Source organism: Podarcis erhardii, assembly GCF_964252035.2.
Source record: "Podarcis erhardii genome assembly, chromosome: 6".
Taxonomy (NCBI): Eukaryota; Metazoa; Chordata; class Lepidosauria; order Squamata; family Lacertidae; genus Podarcis; species Podarcis erhardii.
The window spans coordinates 9,426,057-9,450,304 of record NC_138510.1 but is presented as its reverse complement, the minus strand read 5'-3'; the positions used below and the strand labels follow the sequence as shown (position 1 = coordinate 9,450,304).

General features: G+C 45.2%; 1 protein-coding gene across 1 annotated transcript in view; it reads left to right on the top strand.

Moving 5' to 3' along the window:
* Positions 1 to 1,382: 1,382 nt before the first annotated feature.
* Positions 1,383 to 24,248, top strand: part of SLC17A9 (solute carrier family 17 member 9) — a gene marked incomplete at its 5' end in the record, with an annotated part of 36,710 nt that continues 13,844 nt past the window's right edge. Inside the window, 7 exons of the mRNA XM_081867891.1 lie at positions 1,383 to 1,516; positions 13,395 to 13,592; positions 14,544 to 14,683; positions 16,338 to 16,437; positions 17,462 to 17,592; positions 18,309 to 18,405; positions 22,469 to 22,565. Of these exons, the coding sequence (XP_081724017.1) occupies positions 1,383 to 1,516; positions 13,395 to 13,592; positions 14,544 to 14,683; positions 16,338 to 16,437; positions 17,462 to 17,592; positions 18,309 to 18,405; positions 22,469 to 22,565 (897 nt within the window). The remainder of the gene's footprint in view (positions 1,517 to 13,394; positions 13,593 to 14,543; positions 14,684 to 16,337; positions 16,438 to 17,461; positions 17,593 to 18,308; positions 18,406 to 22,468; positions 22,566 to 24,248) is intronic.

Here is a 24,248-nt window from a genome sequence, read left to right as displayed (position 1 = left end):
TTACCCTGCCCAGCAACTCCTATTTCCAAAGTGGCAGATTTGGTAAAGGAGTTGAAACATGCTGTCATTTTTTTTATTTTTTTATTTTTTTTATTGGCTGTGTGTCTTGCACCCATTCTGGGAAGTGCGTACTATATTTCATTTCATTTCTTCTAAGAGGGCAGCACTGACTTGATGCACTAAGTTTGCACATTCTGGCTTCACAGATACAGATAGGTAGCCGTGTTGGTCTCCCATAGTCAAAACAAAATAAAAAAAATCCTTCCAGTAGCACCTTAAAGACCAACTAAGTTAGTTCTTGGTATGAGCTTTCATGTGCATGCACACTTCTTCAGATACTTCTTCAGTGTATCTGAAGAAGTGTGCATGCACACGAAAGCTCATACCAAGAACTAACTTAGTTGGTCTTTTAAGGTGCTACTGGAAAGAATTTTTTTATTTTGTTTTGGCTTCACAGAGAACCAGCAATAGCAGGGGCGCGCAGGCACACCCTTTCTTACGCATCTGCTTTCAGTTTTCCGTTTGCGGGTGCCGAAGCCCCTGGCAATTTCCACCATCCGTCGATCCCTCCACCGGATCCTGTTTGCAAACATGATGAACAGGATCAAAAGGCGCTGCTGGAGAGAGAAGGGAGACGTCAATCTCAGAGCGCAAAGTTCTAGGGACGGGAAAGGAGACGCTGCTTCGCGCGCTCGGCAGTAGATTTTGCAAAAGAACGAAAGAGCAAAACCGCGCGCGCGCGATCTCCAAATCGCCCAGCACAACAACGCATCTTGTTTCGGATCTTGGATAGCATCATCCTGACCTGCTTCTTGAAATATCTCCGCCTCCGGCGAGACCTTGGCCTTTTCCGACTTCTGCATCTGTCTGCAAACGCGTCTCTCCCGGGCTCCTCCTTTTGCAAGCATCGCCCCCGAGCAGCCTCGACCTTCTGCGGCGAGACTTCCTGCAGAAATCCCCACACAGGAAGAGGAGACGCTGAAAAAAGTGACACGTGGACTTGGTGCTTATTGCAGAAGGGCGAAATAAAAACTCCCCTCGCCAGCCCAAACGCGCCGCGCGCAGCTTTTCGCTTCCTCTGCCAGCAAACTGTCAGGGCGAATGGATTCACTTGGCCGAGGGGCCGGTGGCTGGCTTTCCCCTCCCGCTTTTAAATTCAATCAGCATGGCCAATAAACGAGTCATTGAATCAGAAAAAATAGCAAAAACATCGCGCTTTCTTTTTTGGACCCCCCCCCCTATTCCCCGGGGGCGGTGGGCGGGTGTCACCATCTGTTCGCTGGCATCCCGTTGCTTCGTAGATTTCGGCAGCGGCGACAAGCCGTGGTACAAGAGGACTTTTGCCTTGTACTGATTATTATTTTTAAAAAATAAAAAGTTGAATGGCCCTGAGTGTCAGTGAAAATGGAGCGCAGGTGTGCGGGGCTGATGTGCACTCTCTCCATCATCTCAAGCAGCAGCTGAAGACCACGGAGGAGGGCATGAAAAAGGATGGCGATGATTCTTATTGGTCCAGGTAAGTTTCAGCATCATTAGCTTTGGGGAGGCCACCCTGTGCCAGACCCAGTGGCGTAGCGTGGGTTGTCAGCACCCAGGGCAAGGCAAGTAATTTGCACCCCCTAACCCATGGATTTGAGCCCCCTAACCCTAACCCCCAGATGTTGCGCCCGGTGCGGCCAGCCCCCCCTGCACCCCCCACGCTACGCCACTGGCCAGACCTGGAGGAAGCAAACTGCAGAAGGAAAACTTTCAAAAATGGTGGTTTCCAGCTCCATCTCTTTCTCTCTCTCTTGGGAAACTTCCACATGGCAGTTTAATGTGCATTTAGGCTTGTGCACATACCATACATTTATAGCAACCCCCCCCAAATAAAAAGAATATTGGGAACTGTAATTTATACTACAACTTCCAGCACCCTTAACAAACTGCATTTCCCAGGATTCGGGGGCGGGGTGTGTGTGTGCTTTAAATAAATGTAAGGTGAGTACACAGCTATATACCGGTAGCACTGTTAATACACGCATGGTTCATGCAAGGACTATCTGCCCCAAAATGCCATCCCATTTCCTGGATTTAACCATTTCTGCAGAAAATACGATAAATGGGGTGTGGGGGGGGGGAAACCCATGAAAAGGCTAAATCTGAATAATAATAATTTATTAATAGTAATTTCCCCAGCCACTCTGGGTGGCTCCCATCTGAATATTATTACAGTGGTAGAATCATAGAATCATAGAATCATAGAGTTGGAAGAAACCACAAGGGCCATCGAGTCCAACCCCCTGCCAAGCAGGAAACACCATCAGAGCACTCCTGACATATGGTTGTCAAGCCTCTGCTTAAAGACCTCCAAAGAAGGAGACTCCACCACACTCCTTGGCAGCAAATTCCACTGTCGAACAGCTCTTACTGTCAGGAAGTTCTTCCTAATGTTTAGGTGGAATCTTTTTTCTTGTAGTTTGGAACCATTGCTCCGTGTCCGCTTCTCTGGAGCAGCAGAAAACAACCTTTCTCCCTCCTCTATGTGACATCCTTTTATATATTTGAACATGGCTATCATATCACCCCTTAACCTCCTCTTCTCCAGGCTAAACATGCCCAGCTCCCTTAGCCGTTCTTCATAAGGCATCGTTTCCAGGCCTTTGACCATTTTGGTTGTCCTCCTCTGGACACATTCCAGTTTGTCAGTGTCCTTCTTGAACTGTGGTGCCCAGAACTGGACACAGTACTCCAGGTGAGGTCTGACCAGAGCAGAATACAGTGGCACTATTTCTTCCCTTGATCTAGATGCAATACTCCTATTGATGCAGCCCAGAATTGCATTGGCTTTTTTAGCTGCCGCGTCACACTGTTGGCTCATGTCAAGTTTGTGGTCAACCAAGACTCCTAGATCCTTTTCACATGTACTGCTCTCAAGCCTAGGGTTAAGTACTTAATTCCTAGGGTTAAGTACTTAATTTGTTCTGGAGGTCCGTTCTTAACCTGAAACTGTTCTTAACCTGAAGCACCACTTTAGCTAATGGGGCCTCCTGCTGCCGCCACTCCGCCAGAGCACGATTTCTGTTCTCATCCTGAAGCAAAGTTCTTAACTTGAAGCACTATTTCTGGGTTAGCAGAGTCTGTAACCTGAAGCGTATGTAACCTGAGGTACCACTGTATTATTATTAATGCAATAAAACATTAAACATTAAAAAGCTTCCCCATACAGGGCTGCCTTCAGATGTCTTCTAAAAGTCAGATAGTTGTTTATTTCTTTGACATTTGATAGAAGGACGTTCCAGAGTGCGGGTGCCACTACCGAGAAGGCCCTCTGCCTGCTTCCCTGTTAACCTCACTTCTCGCAGGGAGGGAACCGCCAGAAGTCCCTTGGAGCTGGACCTCAGTGTCCTGGCTGAATGATGGGGGTGGAGACACTCCTTCAGGTATACTGGGCCGAGGCTGATTGGAGGGGGGAAGAACCAGGGTGTCATTTTGACGATGGTGGGAATCTGTGGGTGCAGCGAAAAACTTGCATTCCTGAGCCAACGCTGAGTTCCCATAATAAACGGTTGTGTGGCAGTCCTCTTCTCTCCTTTCTGTTACAGTTCCTGTTTGTGGATTTATGAGCACTGTATTCCCCAAACTCCTATTTTGCTCCCTGTGGTGTGTGGTTAGTTATTCCCTGTCCCATGACAGAACATTAAGCTCTGGTGCTAATTTGTACTGTGCAGAAGTACATAAATAACTTGCACATAAATTATGCAATGCTTTGATTCTGAAGCTGGCCGCATATTCCCTTTTCTTTATTGCTGGATATGATTCAAAGCTATTTCGTTCGGATTTGCCCACAGCTTATTATTGCACCCTCAATTCCCTTTCTTTGCAATTGTCATGTGGAGTCATTGTATATTATTTACAAGTGCCGTGCAAAACAGCGGGTTCGATTCCCAAAAAATATTGGGGCTCTTGAAGACGTCATGTAGATAAGCACAATGCAGCCTCTTCATTGGAGCTGGGTGGCTGGTGGCCAGGAATTCTTCAGCTGTTATCCCTGCATTGCAAAGGGTTGGGCAACATGACCTTTTGGATCCTTTTCAAATCTACAGTTCTTTGATTCTAAACCTATTTTATTGTATTTTTAATATTTTGTTGGAAGCCGTCCAGAGTGGCTGGGAAACCCAGCCAGATGGGTGGGGTATAAATAAATCATCATCATCATCATCATCATCATCATTATTATTAGGCTATCCCTCCCCCAATGAATCGCATTGCTTCCATGCATTTATTTTGTAAACATGCATTATTCACTTTTAGTTCATTATTTTCTGTTTCTTACGCATCAAAATTGCATTTGCTTCAGAGAAATGCAAATGTTAGTCTTTATTTTTATTTTTTAAGGCTAGAATTAAAAAGAATTATGATTTGGCCCTCTTGAATGTGCTAAGAGCTAAGGCTGAAACTTGCCTCTCTGACAGGACTTGGGCTGTAAAAAGCTTAGCTTGTACCTGTGAAAAGTACAGTGCTTTCAAACCATTTTATTCACATCTAATTTGGGGCATTTCCACAAACCCTGGGTTTGTTTTGGCAAGGCTTTACTAGTCTGGCAAATGAAGTCCTCCTACTCAAGCATAACAAGCTAAAGTGTTGTTGTTCTGGTTTGTGACCTGTGTATAGAGAGAAAGGGTTCATTAAGTAGGCTATGAGCCACTCCTTCAAGTCATCGGAATGCCTTCTAGTGAGCTTAGGAAACAGCTTCCAAGACAATGGAAAATTAGACAATGGAAATTGGAACTGCAGGGCTTACAGCACTTCACAGATCAATTAAAAAGGTGCCCCTGATTAGCCAACCTGAGATCTTTTGATTTTGTTTTTTAAGCTATCTTTAATACAATCCTGAGAGCTCTAGATCGTTAAGGGTGCCAGTGGTTATTTGGAGATCCCTATTCTGTTGGGGCATGTGCAGAGTGCCCATCCTCATGCCAACGAAGTGTGCCCAAGGAACAGAGAAACACTTAAACAGTTCTAGGAAGCTGCACTTTAGGTTTACCCAGTGCTTTTTTTCTGGGGGGACTTGTTGTTTAGTCGTTTAGTTGTGTCCGACTCTTCGTGACCCCATGGACCAGAGCACACCAGGCACTCCTGTCTTCCACTGCCTCCCGCAATTTGGTCAGACTCATGCTGGTAGCTTCGAGAACATTGTCCAACCATCTTGTCCTCTGTCATCCCCTTCTCCTTGTGCCCTCCATCTTTCCCAACATCAGGGTCTTTTCCAGGGAGTCTTCTCTTCTCATGAGGTGGCCAAAGTATTGGAGCCTCATCTTCAGGATCTATCCTTCCAGTGAGCACTCAGGGCTGATTTCCTTCAGAATTGATAGGTTTGTTCTTGCAGTGCATGGGACTCTCAAGAGTCTCCTCCAGCACCATAATTCAAAAGCATCAATTCTACGGCGATCAGCCTTCTTTTTTTTGGGGGGGGGGGACTTAGGGGTACGCATACCCCTAAACATTTTGTGAATCTTTGTAGTTTTGTCCATTTACGGTTGTTGTAAGAATTTAAGGTCTCAAATACATAGATTAAATGTCCCTAAATTTACAAGGCAAACACATACATAAGTATGTAAACCACGTGTCTGAAATAGTACAGGAGAACAATCCTGAAACCATTTTGACTCTCCCAAATTGACCTCAAATGTTTCTCTGCAAGGAGGAAGGAAAGGGGAAAGCCTCTTCATTGTATTTTGCTTACCTGTCTTAAGGGCGTGTTTGTATATGAATAGGGTGAGCCTGTGACCTGGATTCAGGAATTGAAGTATTTACCATCACAAAAGAATGGCCAGGCTGCCCAGCTAAACCAATCTCTGACCAACAGAGAACCCACTTAAGAACTCTGTAGAGGCTCTTGGATACCCCATAAGGGAAAAGGAGTCGATTTTGTTTACATCAGTGTACTGTATATATTTTTCCTGATTTGAACTATAAAATGGTGATTTTCTTGAGTTTTTTAGGGGGGAAAGCACTGGATTTAACCCCGTAGAACAAATGAAATGGTGTATCTTGGATACAAAGTTAAAGTCTGTTCTGCAAGTAAGATGCTGTCATTATCGCTTCCCGCCCCAATATTTAATGGACAGCACACCGAAATTAGTCCTTTCTTTCCCTTTTCCTCTGCATGCATAAAACCTTATACGTTAACACATTCCGTTCACAAGCCTACAGTTCCCAAAAAGGAGAGAGATTCATTTGTTAAACCACTCTGGGAATTGTAGTTCTGGAGGGGGGTCTCCTAGCAACTCTCAGCACCCATAATGAACTACAGCTCCCAGAGTTCTTTGGTGAGAGAAGCCAGGGCTGTTTAAAGTGGTATCAATAGTGCTTTAAACATTTGGTGGGAATGTGGCTTAAGTCTTGGAGATGTCACAAGACTACTGCATTGCTTTTCCTGCGACAGACTTAGCAAAGCTCCCCTTTTCAAAAGCAACAAACCAGTTGTCTTAAGCAATGCTTTGTGTCTGGCTACAACTACTATAGGTAAAGGGACCCCTGACCATTAGGTCCAGTCGTGACCGACTCTGGGGTTGCGGCGCTCATCTCGCTTTACTGGCTGAGGGAGCCAGCGTACAGCTTCCGGGTCATGTGGCCAGCATGACTAAGCCGCTTCTGGCAAACCAGAGCAGCACACGGAAACGCTGTTTACCTTCCCGCCGGAGCGGTACCTATTTATCTACTTACACTTTTGATGTGCTTTCAAACTCCTAGGTTGGCAGGAGCAGGGTCCGAGCAACAGGAGCTCACCCCGTTGCAGGGATTCGAACCGCCGACCTTCTGATCAGCAAGTCCTAGGCTCTGTGGTTTAACCCACAGAGCCACCCGTATCCCTTCTATAACTCCTACCCACTTCCAAATTGGGTGCCTTGCCCTTGAACAGGTTGAAATTTTTGTCAAGACCTCCTCGCCTGCTTTCTCTCTTGTAACACTAAACACGGCTTGCATCAGATTTCCAAAATGCAGCCAGTAGGTGGAAAGGGGGAAATTCATAATTCACCCCAAGCTTTGGTCTAGAACTCAGATTCTTTGGTTGATGCTAACTAATGTTATAAGAAAAACTGCTCCCTTTCCCTTATGGGGTATTCCAGAGCCTGTATGGAGTCCTTAAGTGGGTGCCCTGTCAGTAGGAGAAAATAACAGAGGCCACCAGAGTATATTGAGAAGCAAATCAGCTAGTAAGACTGATCGTTATTCAAGGAACGGTTGCAACAGGTTCCCTACTCACCAGGCAGGAGGGAGGAGAACCCTAAACAATGGTGCACAGGCCCTTATATAGACTTTTGAAATTGCCCACCCTGTAGCCCAAGACCAACCGCCAAGAAACATCATACATACATCACAGAAGGAGATGATCTACAGCAGAAATCCTGTCTTCTAGGATACCTGATAGTGGTCATTGATTGCATTACCTGGGCAGTCTGGCCATTCTTTTGTGATGGTTAGTTCCTGAATCCAGGACACAGGCTCACCCTATTCATACACAAATACGCCCCTAGGACACGATTTGCAAGCAAAAGGCCAATGGGAAGACTTTCCCCATTTGCCTCCCTTACTGCAGAGGAATATTTGAGGTCATTGGGAGAGTCAAAATGGCTTCAGGATTGCTTTCCCATACTATTAGATACAGGTAAGTAGCTGTGTTGGTCTGCCGTAGTTGAAACAAAATAATAAAAAAAAATCCTTTCAGTAGCACACTTCTGAAGAAGTGTGCATGCACACGAAAGCTCATACCAATAACAAACTTACTTGATCTCTAAGGTGCTACTGAAAGGAATTTTTTTATTCCCCCCCCCCATACTATGACAGACACATGGTTCATATATTTAGATTGTGTGCATATATGAATATTCTATACAGAGACCTTGAAATTCTTATAACCAGTGCTTTTTGGGGGGGGGGGACGCAGGGGTACGGATACCCCAAAACATTTTGTGAATCTTTGTACTTTTTCCCATTTACTCTATTTATTTTCCCCGATTTGAACTATAAAATGGTGATTTTCTTGAGTCTAAATAATAATTTATTATTATTTGTACCCCACCCATCTGGCTGGGTTTCCCCAGCCACTCTGGGTGACTTCCAACAAGGATTAAAAATGCATTAAAATGTCACACATTAAAAACTCCCCTGGACAGGGCTGCCTTCTAAACATTTTTTTTAGAAAAAAAAAGCACTGCTTATAACACTAAATAATTGAGCAAGCTGAACAACGTCCCACTGCCAGTCCTTCCCCCAGCTTCCCACAAATGTGCTCTCATGGTTGGTTGCCCCAAATTTGGGAGCAGAATAGGCATAGGCGCCGTTGACCTTGCAAAAGTCATTCCCACTCATACAGTGATTTAGTTGGCTCCTTTGCCTCTGTTGTAGACATGGACTGAACCTGACTGAAACCAGTGGGGCTAATGCAGTTCTAAGCTGTTTTTGAATGCATGGCCAAGGCTTGGTTAATCATTCTCCACAACATGATAAATATACGTAGGCTGGTTAGTTAATTGTTGCGTAAAGGTGGGAAGAAGTTATGACAAACAGAGAAGGAGGCTGTTTGTCAAAGGCTTAGAGCTCCAGAGTTCTCAGCAGGCAGTTGACTTGAATTTCCTCTCCTGTCCCTTCCAGTCCCTGCCTCTCAAAATATTTTCTGGGCATTTGGGAGACCCCCCCAGAGCAGATTTGGAAGGGGGTCGTGTGGGGTAGAAGAGGAAAAGGAAGTCTTCTTGCATCAGCGGAATCCTTCATTCAACCCCAGCAATGTTAGAAACTCAAGATATATAAGCTAGGCGCAAAATGGCTCCTTAAACCAGGGTTACAGTCACCAAAACGGAATGTCCGGTTGCCATTTGGGGGCCAGGCGGCTCGGAAGTCGTATTCTTCAATATGACATTTTGGTTCCTGAAATTCATTCTGATTGTGCAGATAAAAATATAATGGATAGAATTCTACAGGATGGGTTCTAGCGTTTGAAAACATTCAAGATCCAAGTGTCCCTAGGAACGTAGCTGTCAACGTTTTTCCCTTATTCTGAATAGGATTCCTCGCAAGAAAAGGGAAAAGTTGACAGCTATGCCTAGGAAGGCACCTCAAGATGCATCATCCTGGCTCCTGGGTATCTTCACTTGGTCGCATGTGGCCAGTAGCAAGGTGGAAAATGCACCAGGCAAATTTTGAACACTGAATCCAAGTGTCTTGTAGCCTGGAATTTGGGAGCAATGGGCTTTTATTATTATTATTATCATTATCTATCTATCTATCTATCTATCTATCTATCTATCTATCTATCTATCATTGATTTATTCCCCACCCATCTGGCTGGGTTTCCCCAGCCACCCAACAGAATATTAAAATACAGTAGTCTATTAAACATTAAAGGCTTCCCTATACAGGGCTGCCTTCAGATGTCTTCTAAAAAAGTCTGGTAGTTGTTTTTCTCTTTGACATCTGGTGGGAGGGCGTTCCACAGGGTGGGTGCCACTACCGAGAAGGCCCTCTGCCTGGTTCCCTGTAACTTGACTTCTCACTAAATGACTTTCTTTCTTAATACTCCACTGTATTGGTCCATGGGGAGGCGGAATCTAAAATGGACAGTAAAGCCGTACTTTTACCCACGAAATGTGCTGAGTGATCTTTTAGCCAGGTGCTACCTCTCTGCCTACTTTGCAGGGTTGGTTGCTAAGAGGATAAAATGGCGGATTGGCGAAAGGCCATGTTCGAAAGTTCTGAGAGGAAAGGCAGGGTGCAAATGTATGACAGGAGGACCAACCAAAACGCCGGAGTTCTTTTGTGAGCAAACATATGAGTTCTGCAGAGCCCTTCATCGCGCTGGGTGTTAAGAAAAAGGGTAGGGAGAAAGGGGTATAAGGCTAAGGAGTAGGGACGATATTAAAGCCACAATGTCCACAGACCCAAGAGGCCTTGGTTTCCGAAGGAAGGCCAAGATCCTATTACACCAGCAGAGTATTTGGAAAACAAGATAGTAATCTATAATGCCTTTTGCATTTCCCCCTTTCCCTCCTGCAAAATGTGTGCAAGGGGTCAAACTGGTGTTTGCAATTCGAATGGAGAATTATGTTGTAATTGCCCGCTTTCACTGTGATCTCTCCGTGTTTCAGCCAGCGCACAGGTCTTCCTCTGTCCCTCTTTCTCAAAATTCAGAACTGTGTTGCTTCTCTTGCACAGTCTGCCAAGCAAACCCTTTGGACCCCATCCTTGCAGGTGGATGAGCTTATTCAGGGAACATCCAGAGCCGGAACAGGAAAGTTAAAGTTCTTTTGTCAAAACCCGGGCTCCCATTCTGAGACATTTTGGGTCAAGCCACCATGATGGACATGGTAATCAGATAGCATGGGATGCGGGTGGCGCTGTGGGTTAAACCACAGAGCCTAGGACTTGCCGATCAGAAGGTCGGCGGTTCGAATCCCCGTGACGGGGTGAGCTCCTGTTGCTCGGTCCCTGCTCCTGCCAACCTAGCAGTTCAAAAGCACGTCAAAGTGCAAGTAGATAAATAGGTACCGCTCTGGTGGGAAGGTAAATGGCATTTCCGTGTGCAGCTCTGTTTCGCCAGAAGCAGCTTAGTCATGCTGGCCACATGACCCAGAAGCTGTACGCTGGCTCCCTCGGCCAATAAAGCGAGATGAGCGCCGCAACCCCAGAGTCACTCACGACTGGACCTAATGGTCAAGGGTCCCTTTACCTTTACCTAATCAGATAGCAAACTCCCCACATGCTTGCATGGACCCTAAAAAATAAGGGGGGGGGGAGAGAATTGTTTCGGCTGAGCGTGGAATTGACCCTTCTTTTCTTGCTGGAAAAATATTTGTCCTGTTGGTTGCTGGTTGTTAAACATTATAAATTGGCTTCACTGCTTGCTTTCATTTTTATTTAACAGAATGAGTGGATACTGCTTAACTGTAAAAACACTCCAAGCTCTAAGCAGTTTACATACGTTAAAATGGTCAATGCAAAGCCAGGAGCCTAAAAGCAGGAAGTCCTTGGGGTAAAAAATCAAAATATAAATAAAACCAGCAATTAAAAATGTACATTACATAGAAATTTTAAAAAATGCACACCATTTTTACATGGCTTAATGGTGATCATCATTGTCAATTGCACATGGTATTTTGCCCGCAATGTATGCTGAAGGCATTCAGTAATTCTTGATGGTGATGATGATGATGAGAGTTAAATATTTTCATGAGAACTGGAACAAATGACCTGGGTTAGTTGCAGTCCCCATTTAGATGGGTCTTATTCAGCAGAGCAAAGCAAAAAGGCCAGCTCTTAAATTCTTCCTTTCTACCTCAGTGGGAAACACAGGCTATTAAGGGAAATCTACAGTGCTAAAAAATAAACAAATCCGGATCTGTATTCCATTTGCAACTAACTGGCTAGCAGGTTTGCTAATGTATTATAAATAAATTTTGTTCGGTCAAAACTGCTGTGGAGTTGGAGAAGGCATCCCTTGCCAAGAACTGTGTTCGCGGAAGGCAGGAGCGAGCGCGTTCTCTTTTTGCCCTCCCGCAAAGGATTTAGGCGCCGTGCCAAGTTACCATCAGGATTGCTAATCCACTGCTGGGGCTGCTGTGCCAGCTCAGTTCAGGATGACAGGTGAGTGGCAGGCCTTTTGAAGGCCTGTGACAATGTGAGGAGCTGCTACGGGAAGGGAGACCAGTTGGACTTGCCGAGGCCCTGAAGGGAACCTGCCTTGCCTGTGCTATGTGATCTGAATCAGATTCAGTGTAACAGGCACGAAGGGTGATGGGGAGGTGACAGCCGGCCTGCAAGTCAGGAAGCCCCTGCTTCGAATCTTGCCTCTGGAAAGCCAGCCTCTCTCGTCCTCGGCTGTTCCTCTGCAAAGTCATAAGAGTCAGGAAGGACCTCAGAGGTTGCTGAGTCCGTCCCTGTTTCCAGTGTAGGAAAATTATTAAATCGCCTTTCACACACATGTCTCACAGCAAGGCTCAAAATGCAATAAAGACAGTTGTAAACAGCACAGAAGTAACAGCAGAGGCGTTTAAAAGCATTGCCAAGTCTCCTTCTTTTTTGGCGATCATTGGTAGCCAAGTAAGATTCTGCTGCTCAGTCATGGATACAGCTGCTGAGCTGCTCAACTGCCTCATTCCTTGAGTCAGAACGACTGACTCTGAATCCACCGCCCATGTGCCGGTTCATGACTAGGGGCTTCCAGATTTCACAATCCTGCCCCTGTTACCATTTCCCGATCATCATGGCACTTTGGGGAGTTTGGGTTTGGGATGAGTTTTTGGGAAGACACCTACATTGGCTCCCAGTACAGTGGTGCCTCGCAAGACGAAATTAATTCGTTCCGCAATTTTTTTCTTCTTGCCAGTTTTTCGTCTTGCGAAGCACGGTTTCCCATAGGAATGCATTGAAAATCAATCAATGCGTTCCTATGGAGACCGTCCGGGGACAGAGGGGAAGGCGCGCGCCTTCCCCTCTGTCCGCGGACCTGTTTTAAAGCAAGGGAAGGGGCAGCGGGGAGTTTTAAAGCAAGGGAAGGGGCAGCGGGGAGGCGCACGCCTTCCCCTCTGTCCCCGGACCCCTTTTGAACCAAGGGGCGGCAACAGGGAGAAGCGATTCTCCCCGCTGCCCCTTCCCTTGCTTTAAAACAGGTCCGGGGACAGGAGAAGGCGTGCTGCGCTTCCCCGCTATCCCCGGAGCTTTCGGGGCAAGCTTCATTTTGCGAAGCAAGCCCATAGGGAGATGCGTCTTGCGAAGCGGCTAAGAAAACGAAAAACTCCTTCGTCTAGCGAGTTTTTCGTCTTCCGAGGCGTTCGTCTTGCGGGGCAGCACTGTACGTTTCCAGGCACAGTTCAAAGTGTTGAATTGTATACCTCCAGTATACCTGAAGGAGCGTCTCCCATCGTTCACTGAGGTCCAGCGCCGAGGGCCTTCTGGCGATTCCCTCACTGTGAGAACTGAAGTTACAGGGAACCAGGCAGAGGGCCTTCTCGGTAGTGGCGCCCGCCCTGTGTAACGCCCTCCCACCAGATGTCAAAGAAATAAACAACTATCTGACTTTTAGAAGACATCTGAAGGCAGCCCTGTTTAGGGAAGTTTTTAATGTTTGATGTTTTAGCGTGTTTTTTATATTCTGTTGGGAGCTGCCCAGAGTGGCTGGGGAAACCCAGCCAGATGGGCGGGGTATAAATAAAAATAATAAATAACAACAACAACAACAACCACCACCTACAGATAGGTAGCCGTGTTGGTCTGCCATAGTCAAAACAAAAAATTCCTTCCAGTAGCACCTTAAAGACCAACTAAGTTAGTTCTAGGTATGAGCTTTCGTGTGCATGCAACCACCATTATTGAAAACATTTTTTAAAATGGGCGTTCCTTTCTCTTGATGTTTGCAGGCCTGAATCTCGAATATGGACCATAGCGTTGCTACTTGGGACCTGCTTGCTGTACTGCACGAGGGTTGGCCTGCCCATCTCTGTTGCCGCCATGAGCGCTCACTTCGACTGGGACAAGAGGCAGTCAGGCATTGTGCTGAGCAGCTTCTTCTGGGGCTACTGTCTGACCCAAATTGTCGGAGGCCACCTGAGCGATCGGTATGACTTGTCTCACACTGTGCCCCTTTTGGAGCCGAAGGGAAGAGCCACGCTTATTTGAAATCCGCTAGATTTAGAACTTTTTATTTCGCCGCTTGGATTCTGAGTGGCAGCTGTCCATGGCTACTAACCCTGTAAAGGGGGGGCGGGGGGCTGGATTTGATTTAAATCAAATCAATTTAAATCACTAGTCCGTAAGACTTGATTTAAATCATTTTTTTCACAGAAAAACTCATTTTTGCTGGTATCATCTTAATATTTACAACCAGATTTTTGGAATAATAAATTTTCAGAGTAGTTTTTACAGTTACATCAAAAAATTACTCATTTGGTTATACTATTAGAAATACATAGACAGATAATTATGAAATTATTGTGAGGTTTAATAACTGTTTATATTTGGGCAACTTTTCTGCTGTACTTTATTGGAAGGAGAAAAATAATCATTTCCTTAATAACAATTTAAACAACTTATTCAACTAAAACAATAGCATTATAGCATATAAATATCCCTGTTTGTTAACTGATGTGGTTAAACAACTTTTTAAATACAAACAAACTGAGAGTGAGTTTTAGCACACATAAAAAAACTTTTAAAAAATCCTTATTTCCTGATGAATAGCCTTTGGACTGTAATGTAACTTAAACAGAAAACTATCTTTAGAAAACTTTTTCCTCCAAAAGCATTTTATTTATAAATCCGATTTAATTTTTTTTAAAAAAAAATTGATTTAAATTTTTAAAATCTGATTTATTTATTTATATTATTGATTTTTATCCACCCTGCCTGACGGCTATATCCTTCTGTTGGAGGCAGCATGCTTTTGAATATCAGTAGTGGCACTTAGGTCCTGCTTGCGGGCTTTGCATAGGCGTAAGGTTGGGAACATGGGACCTGGAGTGCAGAAAGCCACCTTGGGGCCGGTACCCTGACTCTTCTCTGCCTTCTAGGATAGGAGGAGAGAAAGTTATCCTTCTCTCTGCATCCGTCTGGGGCTCCATCACGGCCATCACCCCTCTGCTCACCTATGTCGGCTCTGCTCACCTGGTTCTCATCGCTTTCTCCCGGTTCCTTATGGGCTTGCTGCAAGGTGAGGCGATCTGCTTCCAAGACTGTCTCAAAATTTCCAAGAAACGGACTGGGGGAGCTCAGCCGATTCATGATCCAAAAGGAAGGAAGGAAATGAATGAATGAATTTACTTAGGTGCACCCACAAAAAAGTGCAGCCTAACTAAAATGTTTCACCAGTTCTCTCCTTCACCTGGACCACTCGTATCACACCATGACCGTTTGCCAAAATGGGCTTGCAGGCAGCATGCACACTGCAGCTTGTGGGAATGTTCAGGGAGACAGGAGAGGATATATTGTTTATTAATATCCTTCCTAACCTCCTTTACTTAGCAGTAGGGCGGTTCATAAAAAACTTATTTTTTAAAAAAATGCCTGCTCCAAAGGTCTTATTTTACCACACTAGGGATTATATAGCTATATCTGAAATTTCATGCATATCAGTTAATATCTTGACCCTGCTCCACTGAATTGAAATTTCAGCCTTCACGACATACGAAGAGGGCCAAGTAAACAGCTATTTTCGTGGAGGAGGGCAAAGATATTAACTGAAATGCATGAAATTTCAGATATAGCTATATAATCCCTAGTGTAGTAAGATAAGACCTTTGGAGCAGGCATTTTCAAAAAAAAGTTTTTTATGAACCGCCCTACTGCAGCAGGTAGCTGGTTGCAGGCTTGTGTAAGCCTCTCACTATTAGGTTCCTAGTAAGTTCCCTTATATCCCTCTTAAAATAATAAACACGCCACAATCTTGTGTAAAGTATGTAAAAGTAGTTTACTCACATTCTGTTCACAGTTGGCTCCCAGAGAAGGCAGACTTAGTTACAAAGTATATACATGTGGAGGTATCTGATATGGGGATAATCCCAGTGTCCTCTGTGGGCTGAAAGTCAACAGAGCATCTCTAGCTAAAAGTTGCTCCAACGACGGAGGAAGTCAAAAAGAAAGAGAGTGCTGCGTGCCTTGTCCTTTTGTTATCTGGACTGGTAAGGTCACGTCCACCTCTAGTCACATGCAGAGGAAGTACGTCCCAGCCAGGAGGAAACAGGAAGTTTTTGACTGGCTGGACCAAACATTCCCCCGCATGTCCTCTCTAGGAAAACAAGGAATGTTGTACTTATTTTAAGAGGGATATACTTATGTATCACATCCTACACAGCATGTGTCAACCTTTATCCAAAGACGCATGTGGTAAAAAAGGCCCTGAATGCCCCTCCTGGCAAACGTTTGGATAGGCAGTGCTCACAATATACAAGGTTTGGGAGGGAAAGGTGCCAGCAACAAAATGTTGACAAACAGCGACATTAGTCATACCTCAGGTTGTGTCCGCTTCAGGTTGGTTTTTTCAGGTTGCGGACTGCTGAAACCCAGAAGTATACTTCCGGGTTTCGGCAGTCGCGCATGCGCAGAAGCACTAAATCGCGTTTTTCACATGCACAGAAGCCCCGAATCGCAACCTGCGCATGCACAGACACGGGTTGTGAACATGCATCCCACACGGATCACCTTCACAACCCGAGCATCCGCTGTACTCTGTTGGGTGTGGAATTAAAAAAGAGAGAGGAATTTCTTAGACAATCAGTGGCAAAGAGGAGCTGTGTAGTGTTCACAGGACCTGCATCAAACCTGTTGCTGATTATAACGGAATTTCCTCCCTCTCGACCTTTTATTAGGGGTTTACTTTCCTGCCTTGGCAAGCCTGTTTTCCCGGAAAGTGCGGGAGAACGAAAGGGCATTCACATACAGCACAGTTGGGACAGGATCTCAGTTTGGGTAAGTTACAAGATAAATTCTACTAGTAGAGTCGTAGAAGGGGAAGGGGACCCTTAGGGTCATCTAGTCCAACCCCCTGCAGTGCAGGAATCTTTTGCCCAATTTGGGTCTCAAACCTGAGACTTACTCTACTGACTGAACTACTCATGCTCCTTTTTCCGCCTCTCCAAGTCTGTTTTTTTGCAGCCTGACAGTAAAATAAAAAAGAGGCTAAACAGCGCAACCGCAAGAAAAGTCATATTATAATAAAAAAAAATTTCCCCAAATTATTAAATAAATTTTCCAAAATTTTAAACTAACAAACAAACATGCATCATAACTGTACTTATTCCAATCTTAATGACATTGTTAAGTGACTTCCTCAAATCCCCTTGACTGAATTTCATTATATATCATTGTAACAGTTTTCCAAAACAAAATCTCATAAAATTTACTTAATCCTCTTAACATCTTTGTTTCTTTTCATCTTTACTTTACACATATTATTCTATAACTTTATATATTTAAATCCTTAGCCTATCTATTTCTTTGCAAGCATTTCTATTCAATTTATCTTAGCATATTTAAGTAAATAGTCTTTGAAATTCTTCCATTCTTCCTGGTGCTCCTCCTCCTCCTGATCACGGACTCTTTCGGTCAGGTCGGCTAGCTCTGAAAAATCCATCAAAAATTATTATTATTATTATTATTATTTGTTATTTATACCCCGCCCATCTGTTCGATTTCCCCAGCCACTCTGGGTGGCTCCCAACAGAATATTAAAAACACAATAAAACTGGCAAAGCATTACAGCACTCATGATCCACGAAACAATATTAACAACGTTAATGAACGAACAGCCCAAAACAAACAGCACTGCTGAATTCGCAAAATTCACTCTACCCACCCCCATGACTCTCGCAGAGGAAACAGCCCCCTTTTGAAGTCCGGAGGGTGGGGTCAGGCAGGTGGGGAAAGTCCTTGCCAGGTTAGCAGAAACTCCCATTTCCCCTCCTGTCCTCCTAATTCTCCCTCCCCCTTCCAGGACACTGGTGATGGGGGCCGCTGGGTCCCTGCTGCTCGACTGGTATGGCTGGAAGAGCGTCTTCTACTTCTCGGGGGCCCTGACATTGCTGTGGGTTTACTGCATGCGCAAATACCTCATGAATGGAAAGGGTAAATGACACTTTCAGTGCAAGCCCTCCCTCCCAGCTGATCATCAGAAACCTGAAGTGTGCTTTAGTGGACCCCATTGTGGACTAAAGTGGCATTTGGCACAGGGGGTGAATAAGGGATTGTGGGAAGGATGAGCAAAATAAGCTTTGCAATTGCCAGAAAATGTTTCGAAAGAAGCCAGCATTATGACAAGGCAGGTTTGAATTAGGTTCTTGTTAAAAGATAAAGTAAAGGGACCCCTGACCATTAGGTCCAGTCATGAACGACTCTGGGGTTGCGGCGCTCATCTAGATTTATTGGCGGAGGGAGCCAGCATACAGCTTCCGGGTCATGTGGCCAGCATGACTAAGCCGCTTCTGGCGAACCAGAGCAGCGCACGGAAACGGCGTTTACCTTCCCGCCGGAGCTGTACCTATTTATCTACTTGCACTTTGACTTGCTTTCAAACTGCTAGGTTAGCAGGAGCAGGGACCGAGCAACGGGAGCTCACCCCGTTGCGGGGATTCGAACCGCCAACCTTCTGATCGGCAAGTCCTAGGCTCTGTGGTTTAACCCACAGCACCACCTGCATCCCTTGTTAAAAGATAGTTCTCTCTTAATGCTAATAGATAGGGAGAACGTTTAGATGTTATATACGTCCGTTTCAGCCCCTGTATGCATTGATTCTGGATATTATTAAACCCTGGGTTTAGATATGTCTTCTTTGCTTTACATAGAACTCATCATCCCTTTGGAAGACTTAGCAAAGGGCCTCTCCTTATCCAAACAGACCAAAGTGCCTTGGAAACAGATATTCAAAAAGGCCCCTGTATGGTAAGTCATTGTCTTTTTTTTTTTTAAAGATATTTATTAAGGTTTTTCAAAACAAATCCAAATCACAAACACAAAATCAAAAACAATACAACAAATACAACAAATACAACAAATACAACAAATACAAAAAAGAAAAAATTATTATTTGCATTACTATCTTTATAACCTTCTTTCCTGACTTCCTCACATCTCCCTTTTCTGTGTTCCCCTTTACACAATCAATTTTAGCAATTTCCTACCCTCTTTCCAAATCATATTCAATATTATATATTTCAGGCTATTATGCATTTAGTTTCCTTTTCTTTTAAAACCATTTTCTCACATGCTCTTTATAGCTTAATCCTTTATGTCGTTTGTTTAATCACAACATAATATTACTTCAGTCTTATCCCTTCTTTTCCAAATCTTTTTTTTTACATACTTCTTTATATCAATTCCCTAATGCCATATTATTTTTATATCCAACATCTTTCTAACATTCAAACATTTTGCAATGTTTTTGGAGGTAGTCTTTAAATTTCTTCCAATCCTCTTCCATCGATTCTTCTCCCCGGTCTCGGATTCTGCCGGTCATTTCTGCCAATTCCATGTAGCCGATCACTTGCGTCTGCCATTCTTCCAAGGTGGGCAAATCTTGTGTCTTCCAGTACTTTGCAATAAGCACTCTTGCTGCAGTTGTTGCATACATAAAAAATGTTCTATCTTTCTTTAGCACCAATTGGCCGATAATGCCCAGAAGGAAGGCCTCTGGTTTCTTAGAGAAGGTATATTTGAATACCTTTTTTAGTTCATTATATATCATTTCCCAGAAAGCCTTAACCTTTGGGCATGTCCACCAAAGGTGAAAGAATGTTCCCTCAGTTGCTTTACATTTCCAACATTTATTATCGGGCAGATGGTAGATTTTTGCAAGCTTGACTGGGGTCATGTATATATCATTTTCATAATATTTTCTCTTAAGGCATTAAATGCCGTAAACTTCATATCAGTGGTCCACAACCTTTCCCAGTCAGCGAACATAATATTATAACCAATGTCTTGTGCCCATTTAATCATGGCCGATTTAACCGTTTCATCCTGAGTATTCCATTTTAGCAGCAAGTTGTACATTCTCGAAAGTATCTTAGTTTTAGGTTCTAACAATTCTGATTCCAATTTCGATTTTTCCACCTGGAAGCCTATTTTTTTGTTCAAATTAAAGGCTTCTCTTATTTGATAGTAGTGTAGCCAATCTCGCACTTTATCTTTTAGTTTCTCAAAACTCTGCAATCTGAATGTGTCTCGGTCTTGTTCCAATATCTCCCAATATTTTGGCCATTTAGCCTCCATATTAAGTTTTTTCAGAGCCTTAGCCTCCATAGGCGATAGCCACCTTGGAGTCTTGTTTTCCAGTAAATCTTTGTATCTTGTCCAGACATTAAACAAAGCTTTTCTGACAATATGGCTTTTGAATGCTCTATTAGCTTTTACCTTGTCGTACCACAAATATGCATGCCGGTAAGTCATAGTCATGTATTCATCCATCCAGTTCTTTGTCAGCCTGGGACCCACAAATATTTTGCACCATGGCTGCTATCAGCCACAGCCATAAAGGCCAACCTTTGCTGATACAGCTATATGTGCAGGGGCCCTTCATGCAAGTGGGGTTCCTGACCACGCGAAGAGTTCTCCAGATATGCCAGCAAAGAAGCAGAAGTCAAGCAGAGTAGAGCAGGCATCCCCAACCTTCGGCCCTCCAGATGTTTTGGACTACAATTCCCATTATCCCTGACCATTGGTCATGTTAGCTAGGGATCATGGGAGTTGTAGGCTAAAACATCTGGAGGGCCGCAGGTTGGGGATACCTGGAGTAGAGTCAACTGGTGCCTCTATGCTTTGAGATATATGATCAGGGCTTACGTTTGCATTTATTCCACCTACAAATCATTTTTACTTCTTTTTCCATTCTGGCCGTGACTGGTGCTCAGCTGGCTCTGCTTTCAATTTCTTTAAAAGTAAGTTTCTAGCCCTCATGGTAGCTTGCTGTTTGTCCGTCTCCCTCTGCTTCCCCCAGTAAACCCCACATCCACCCCGTAGTTCACAATACATCAGCAGCTACCTTATACCCAGGGGGTAAAAAGATGTTGTTACCCTTTCCATCCTGCATTTGTCACATGCAGCACTGTTTCCCTTCCGCTTCAGTTCATCTTCTGTCAAATACCGTTATTTGTCTCACTTTCCACTATGATGAAATTACATGATTAATTACAGTGGAACCTTGGTTCCTGAACGGCTTAGTTGACAAACAAATCAGCTCCCAAACACTGAAAACCCGGAAGCAGTGGCGTTGCGTGGGGGGGCCGGGCGCACTGGGCACAACATCTGGGGGTTAGGGTTAGGGGGCGCAAATCCACGGGTTAGGGGGCGCAAATTACTTGCCTTGCCCCGGGTGCTGACAACCCACGCTACGCCACTGCCCGGAAGTGAGTGTTCCAGTTTTCGAACATTTTTTGGAAGCAAAACGTCCAATGCGGCTGTCAGCTATTGTTTCTGGGGCGCCGGTGCCAATTGGTTTTCGAACGTTTCGGGAATCGGAACGGACTTTCAGAATGGATTAAGTTCGAGAACCAACGTTCCCCTGTACTCAAATTACATTGTCATTATGTTACCCCACCCCATTCATTCCAGTGCAAATGAAACGTAATTCAAACGGGGGGTGTGTGTGTGTGTTGGAATAATCAAATGCATATTGTTTGCGGACCGAAGGCACCAACAACAGTGAATATCAATCATGTTTGCCAGATTGATTTCCTTTCTGGACATAGAACAAACAAGCGGACATCTTATTCCATCAGAATCCTCCAACATCCCTGCTTATATCCCATTTCGCTATTTGTCCTTCTAAGCAAGTCCCATGTCATCTATTTTGGCTGGCAGGTACCGGTAACCTCCAGGGTCTCAGGGAGAGGTCTTCCACTGTACCTGAGTCTTCTTCAAGTGGAGATACTAGGGACTAAACCTGAGACCTTCCAAATCAGGGCTAGAGAGCCTTGGACCTTCCAGGTATTGTTGGACTCCCCAGGAGCCTCAGCCCCATGTGGTCAGGGGTGATGGGAGTAGTTGTCCAGCAACAGCCAGAGGGCCAAAGTTTCCCCATCCCTGTTCTGCACATGCTCTGCGCCTGAGCTGCCAGTTATAGTGCTTGCTCAGTTTCCTTGAAAACGTGTATGTGTATGCCCTTGAAGCTGATCCAGAAACTCCAGCTGGTGCAGAATGCTACGGCGAGGCTCCTTACGGGGTCTTTCCTGCAGGATCACATTCATCCAGTGCTTTACCAACTGCACTGGCTCCCGGTGGAGTACGGGGTCAGGTTTAATAATCTGGAAACTATAGTTTGCTACGGGGGCCAGGAATTACTAGGAGACTGCTATTCCCTTCACAATGCTACGATTCCCAGTGGAGTACAGGGTCATGGTGGAGTACAGGGTCAGGTTTAAGGTGCTGGTTTTGACCTTTAAAGCCCTATGCGGCCTAGGACCCACGTACCTACAGGACCGCCTCTCCTGGTATGCCCCGCGGAGGACCTTAAGGTCCTGAAATGACAACATTTTGGAGGTCCCAGGTGGCAAGGTGGTTAGATTGGTCTCAACTAGGGCCAGGGCCTTTTCAGTACTGGCCCCGACTTGGTGGAACGCTCTGTCACAAGAGACTAGAGCCCTGCGGGACTTGACATCTTTCCACAGGGCCTGCAAGACAGAGCTGTTCTGCCTGGCCTTTGGTGTGGACTCAGTCTGACCCTTATGTTTCCCTCCCCTTATGGTTTTGATTTATGGGCTATTATTAAAATGAGGCTGCATTTTAAATTGTATTTTTAACCTGTATTTTAAATTGTTGGTTTTCCCCCCTCCCCTATTATGTTTTTATTGTAATTTTACTGGTGTTAGCTGCCCTGAGCCCAGCTCTGGCCAGGGAGGGCGGGGTATAAATAAAAAAATATTGTTATTGTTATTGTTAGTTTTGTGCATACAGTACCCTAATGATCCACCACATCTAACTGTGGCTTCTCCTGTATATCTCCCCCCAGGGCAGTGATCACAGCTCAACTGTGTGCAGCTGGCTCCTTTTTCACCCTCCTCTCCTGGCTTCCGACTTTCTTCAAGGAGACTTTTCCTGATTCCAAAGTAAGCTGGCATTGTGGATAAGAAGGAAAGAGAAGGACAGTCGAGGGGTTGTGAACGGCTCCCGGAAGCATAAACAGAGCTTTCAGCTGTCAGTAGGAATCGCAAGTGGCAACTCCTGCCTGCCCCTTTAAAAGCAGGATTGGATGAACCTGTGGCCTCCAGATATGGTTGAACTCAACTCCCACCAGCCCCAGCTGATGCCCAGAGGTCGGGGATGATGGGAGTTGTAGTCCAGAAACATCTGGAAGAGCATAGGTTCCCTATCACTGTTGCATTAAGGCAACCTTTGTGTGCTGGTTCCGTGGGTTACCCGAGAGGCGAGGTCCAAGTCCGGTCCGTGGTCAAAGGTGCAACGGGCAGGCGGTCTGAAGTAGCTGAAGCTGGGTGCAGGGCAGGGAGTCGGGTGAAGCATGCAGGGAGTCGGAACAGGCATGCAAGCAGGGAGCTAGGGCGGGTCAGGAGCTCAGGCAGGAAAGCAGGGAAGCGGGACAGGGTCCAGGCAGGAACTAGCAACCAACAATGTTGCTCCTGCAACTTGGGACTGGGGATGGCCGGCTTTTATCTGCCCCGAGGCATAGGGTGGCCCCGATCCTCTGGTGACTCGCCTCTCCTGGCCTGGAGGTGAGCACTCCTCCTTAGTTCCCTCCGCCTCTCTGCCCTGAGCCTCTGCAGCTTAGGAGAGGTCGGAGAGTTACCGGACCCAGAGGCAACCTCACCTTCCTCTGACGGGGCTGAGAGTGGAGCACCTGCAGGCAATGGGTCCTCCATCACCTCAGGAGCCAGAGCAGACTCAGCTGGTGCCTGCACCTGAGGACCCAGCACAGGTGAGGACCCTTCAGGCTCATAACCAGCCCTGGCTCAGCTGGTTCTGGAGGCGGGGAATCCTGTGCAGGCTGGGATCCCTCAGGTTCAGCATCCGAGTCCGAACCCTAGGCCATTACACTTTGTCTCAAGGCCTTGATTTTTCATTTAGTAATTAGATCAGAGAAATGTTGATGATTGGCAGGGGTGGCGACTTGCCCCTCTCCCACACTGAGGGGGCCTGGCCATGTGACATGTCACATGATGCCATCCAGAGTGTGCTGGGCAGTGGTGGGACTCGCAGAGGTAGATCTTTGCCCTCGCTTGTCCCAGTCGCTGCCAAGACCCTGGGCTCCAGGTAGGGGAACAGCTGGCCCAAACATAAAAGCAAATTTCAAGGGACACGCATGACCTTTGGGGCCAAGAGATTTGTCCTTAGTAGCAATTAAAAGAGTTTCCCCTACGCTAACTGTAAGTCGCTTCGAGACACTTTACATGGGAGGCAACCAGTACTCTGAATTAATAATAATTCCTATTTTCTGCAAAATCTCTAAGGTGGTGTTCTTTTTGCTTATGCGTCGTATTTATTTAGCCATTTATTTATAAAAAACCACACCTGTATACCCACATGAAAAAAATCAAAGCCATTTATAGCAGTAGAAACTGCTTATTTTTTTCCTTTCTTGCTCTCTTTTTAGGCTTTTGTTTTTATATAGATTGGGTTTGCTATCTTCTTGTATCATTTAAAAAAAAGCTTTGATTTTTTTTTTTTTTTGCCAAAAAAGTAAAACAGATCAACTGTTACAGGGCGTGTTTATCCAAAATGGTCTGTGTATACTTTGGTGGCACAGAGAAGTTTTCAGCAAATGTCTAAAGGTCTGT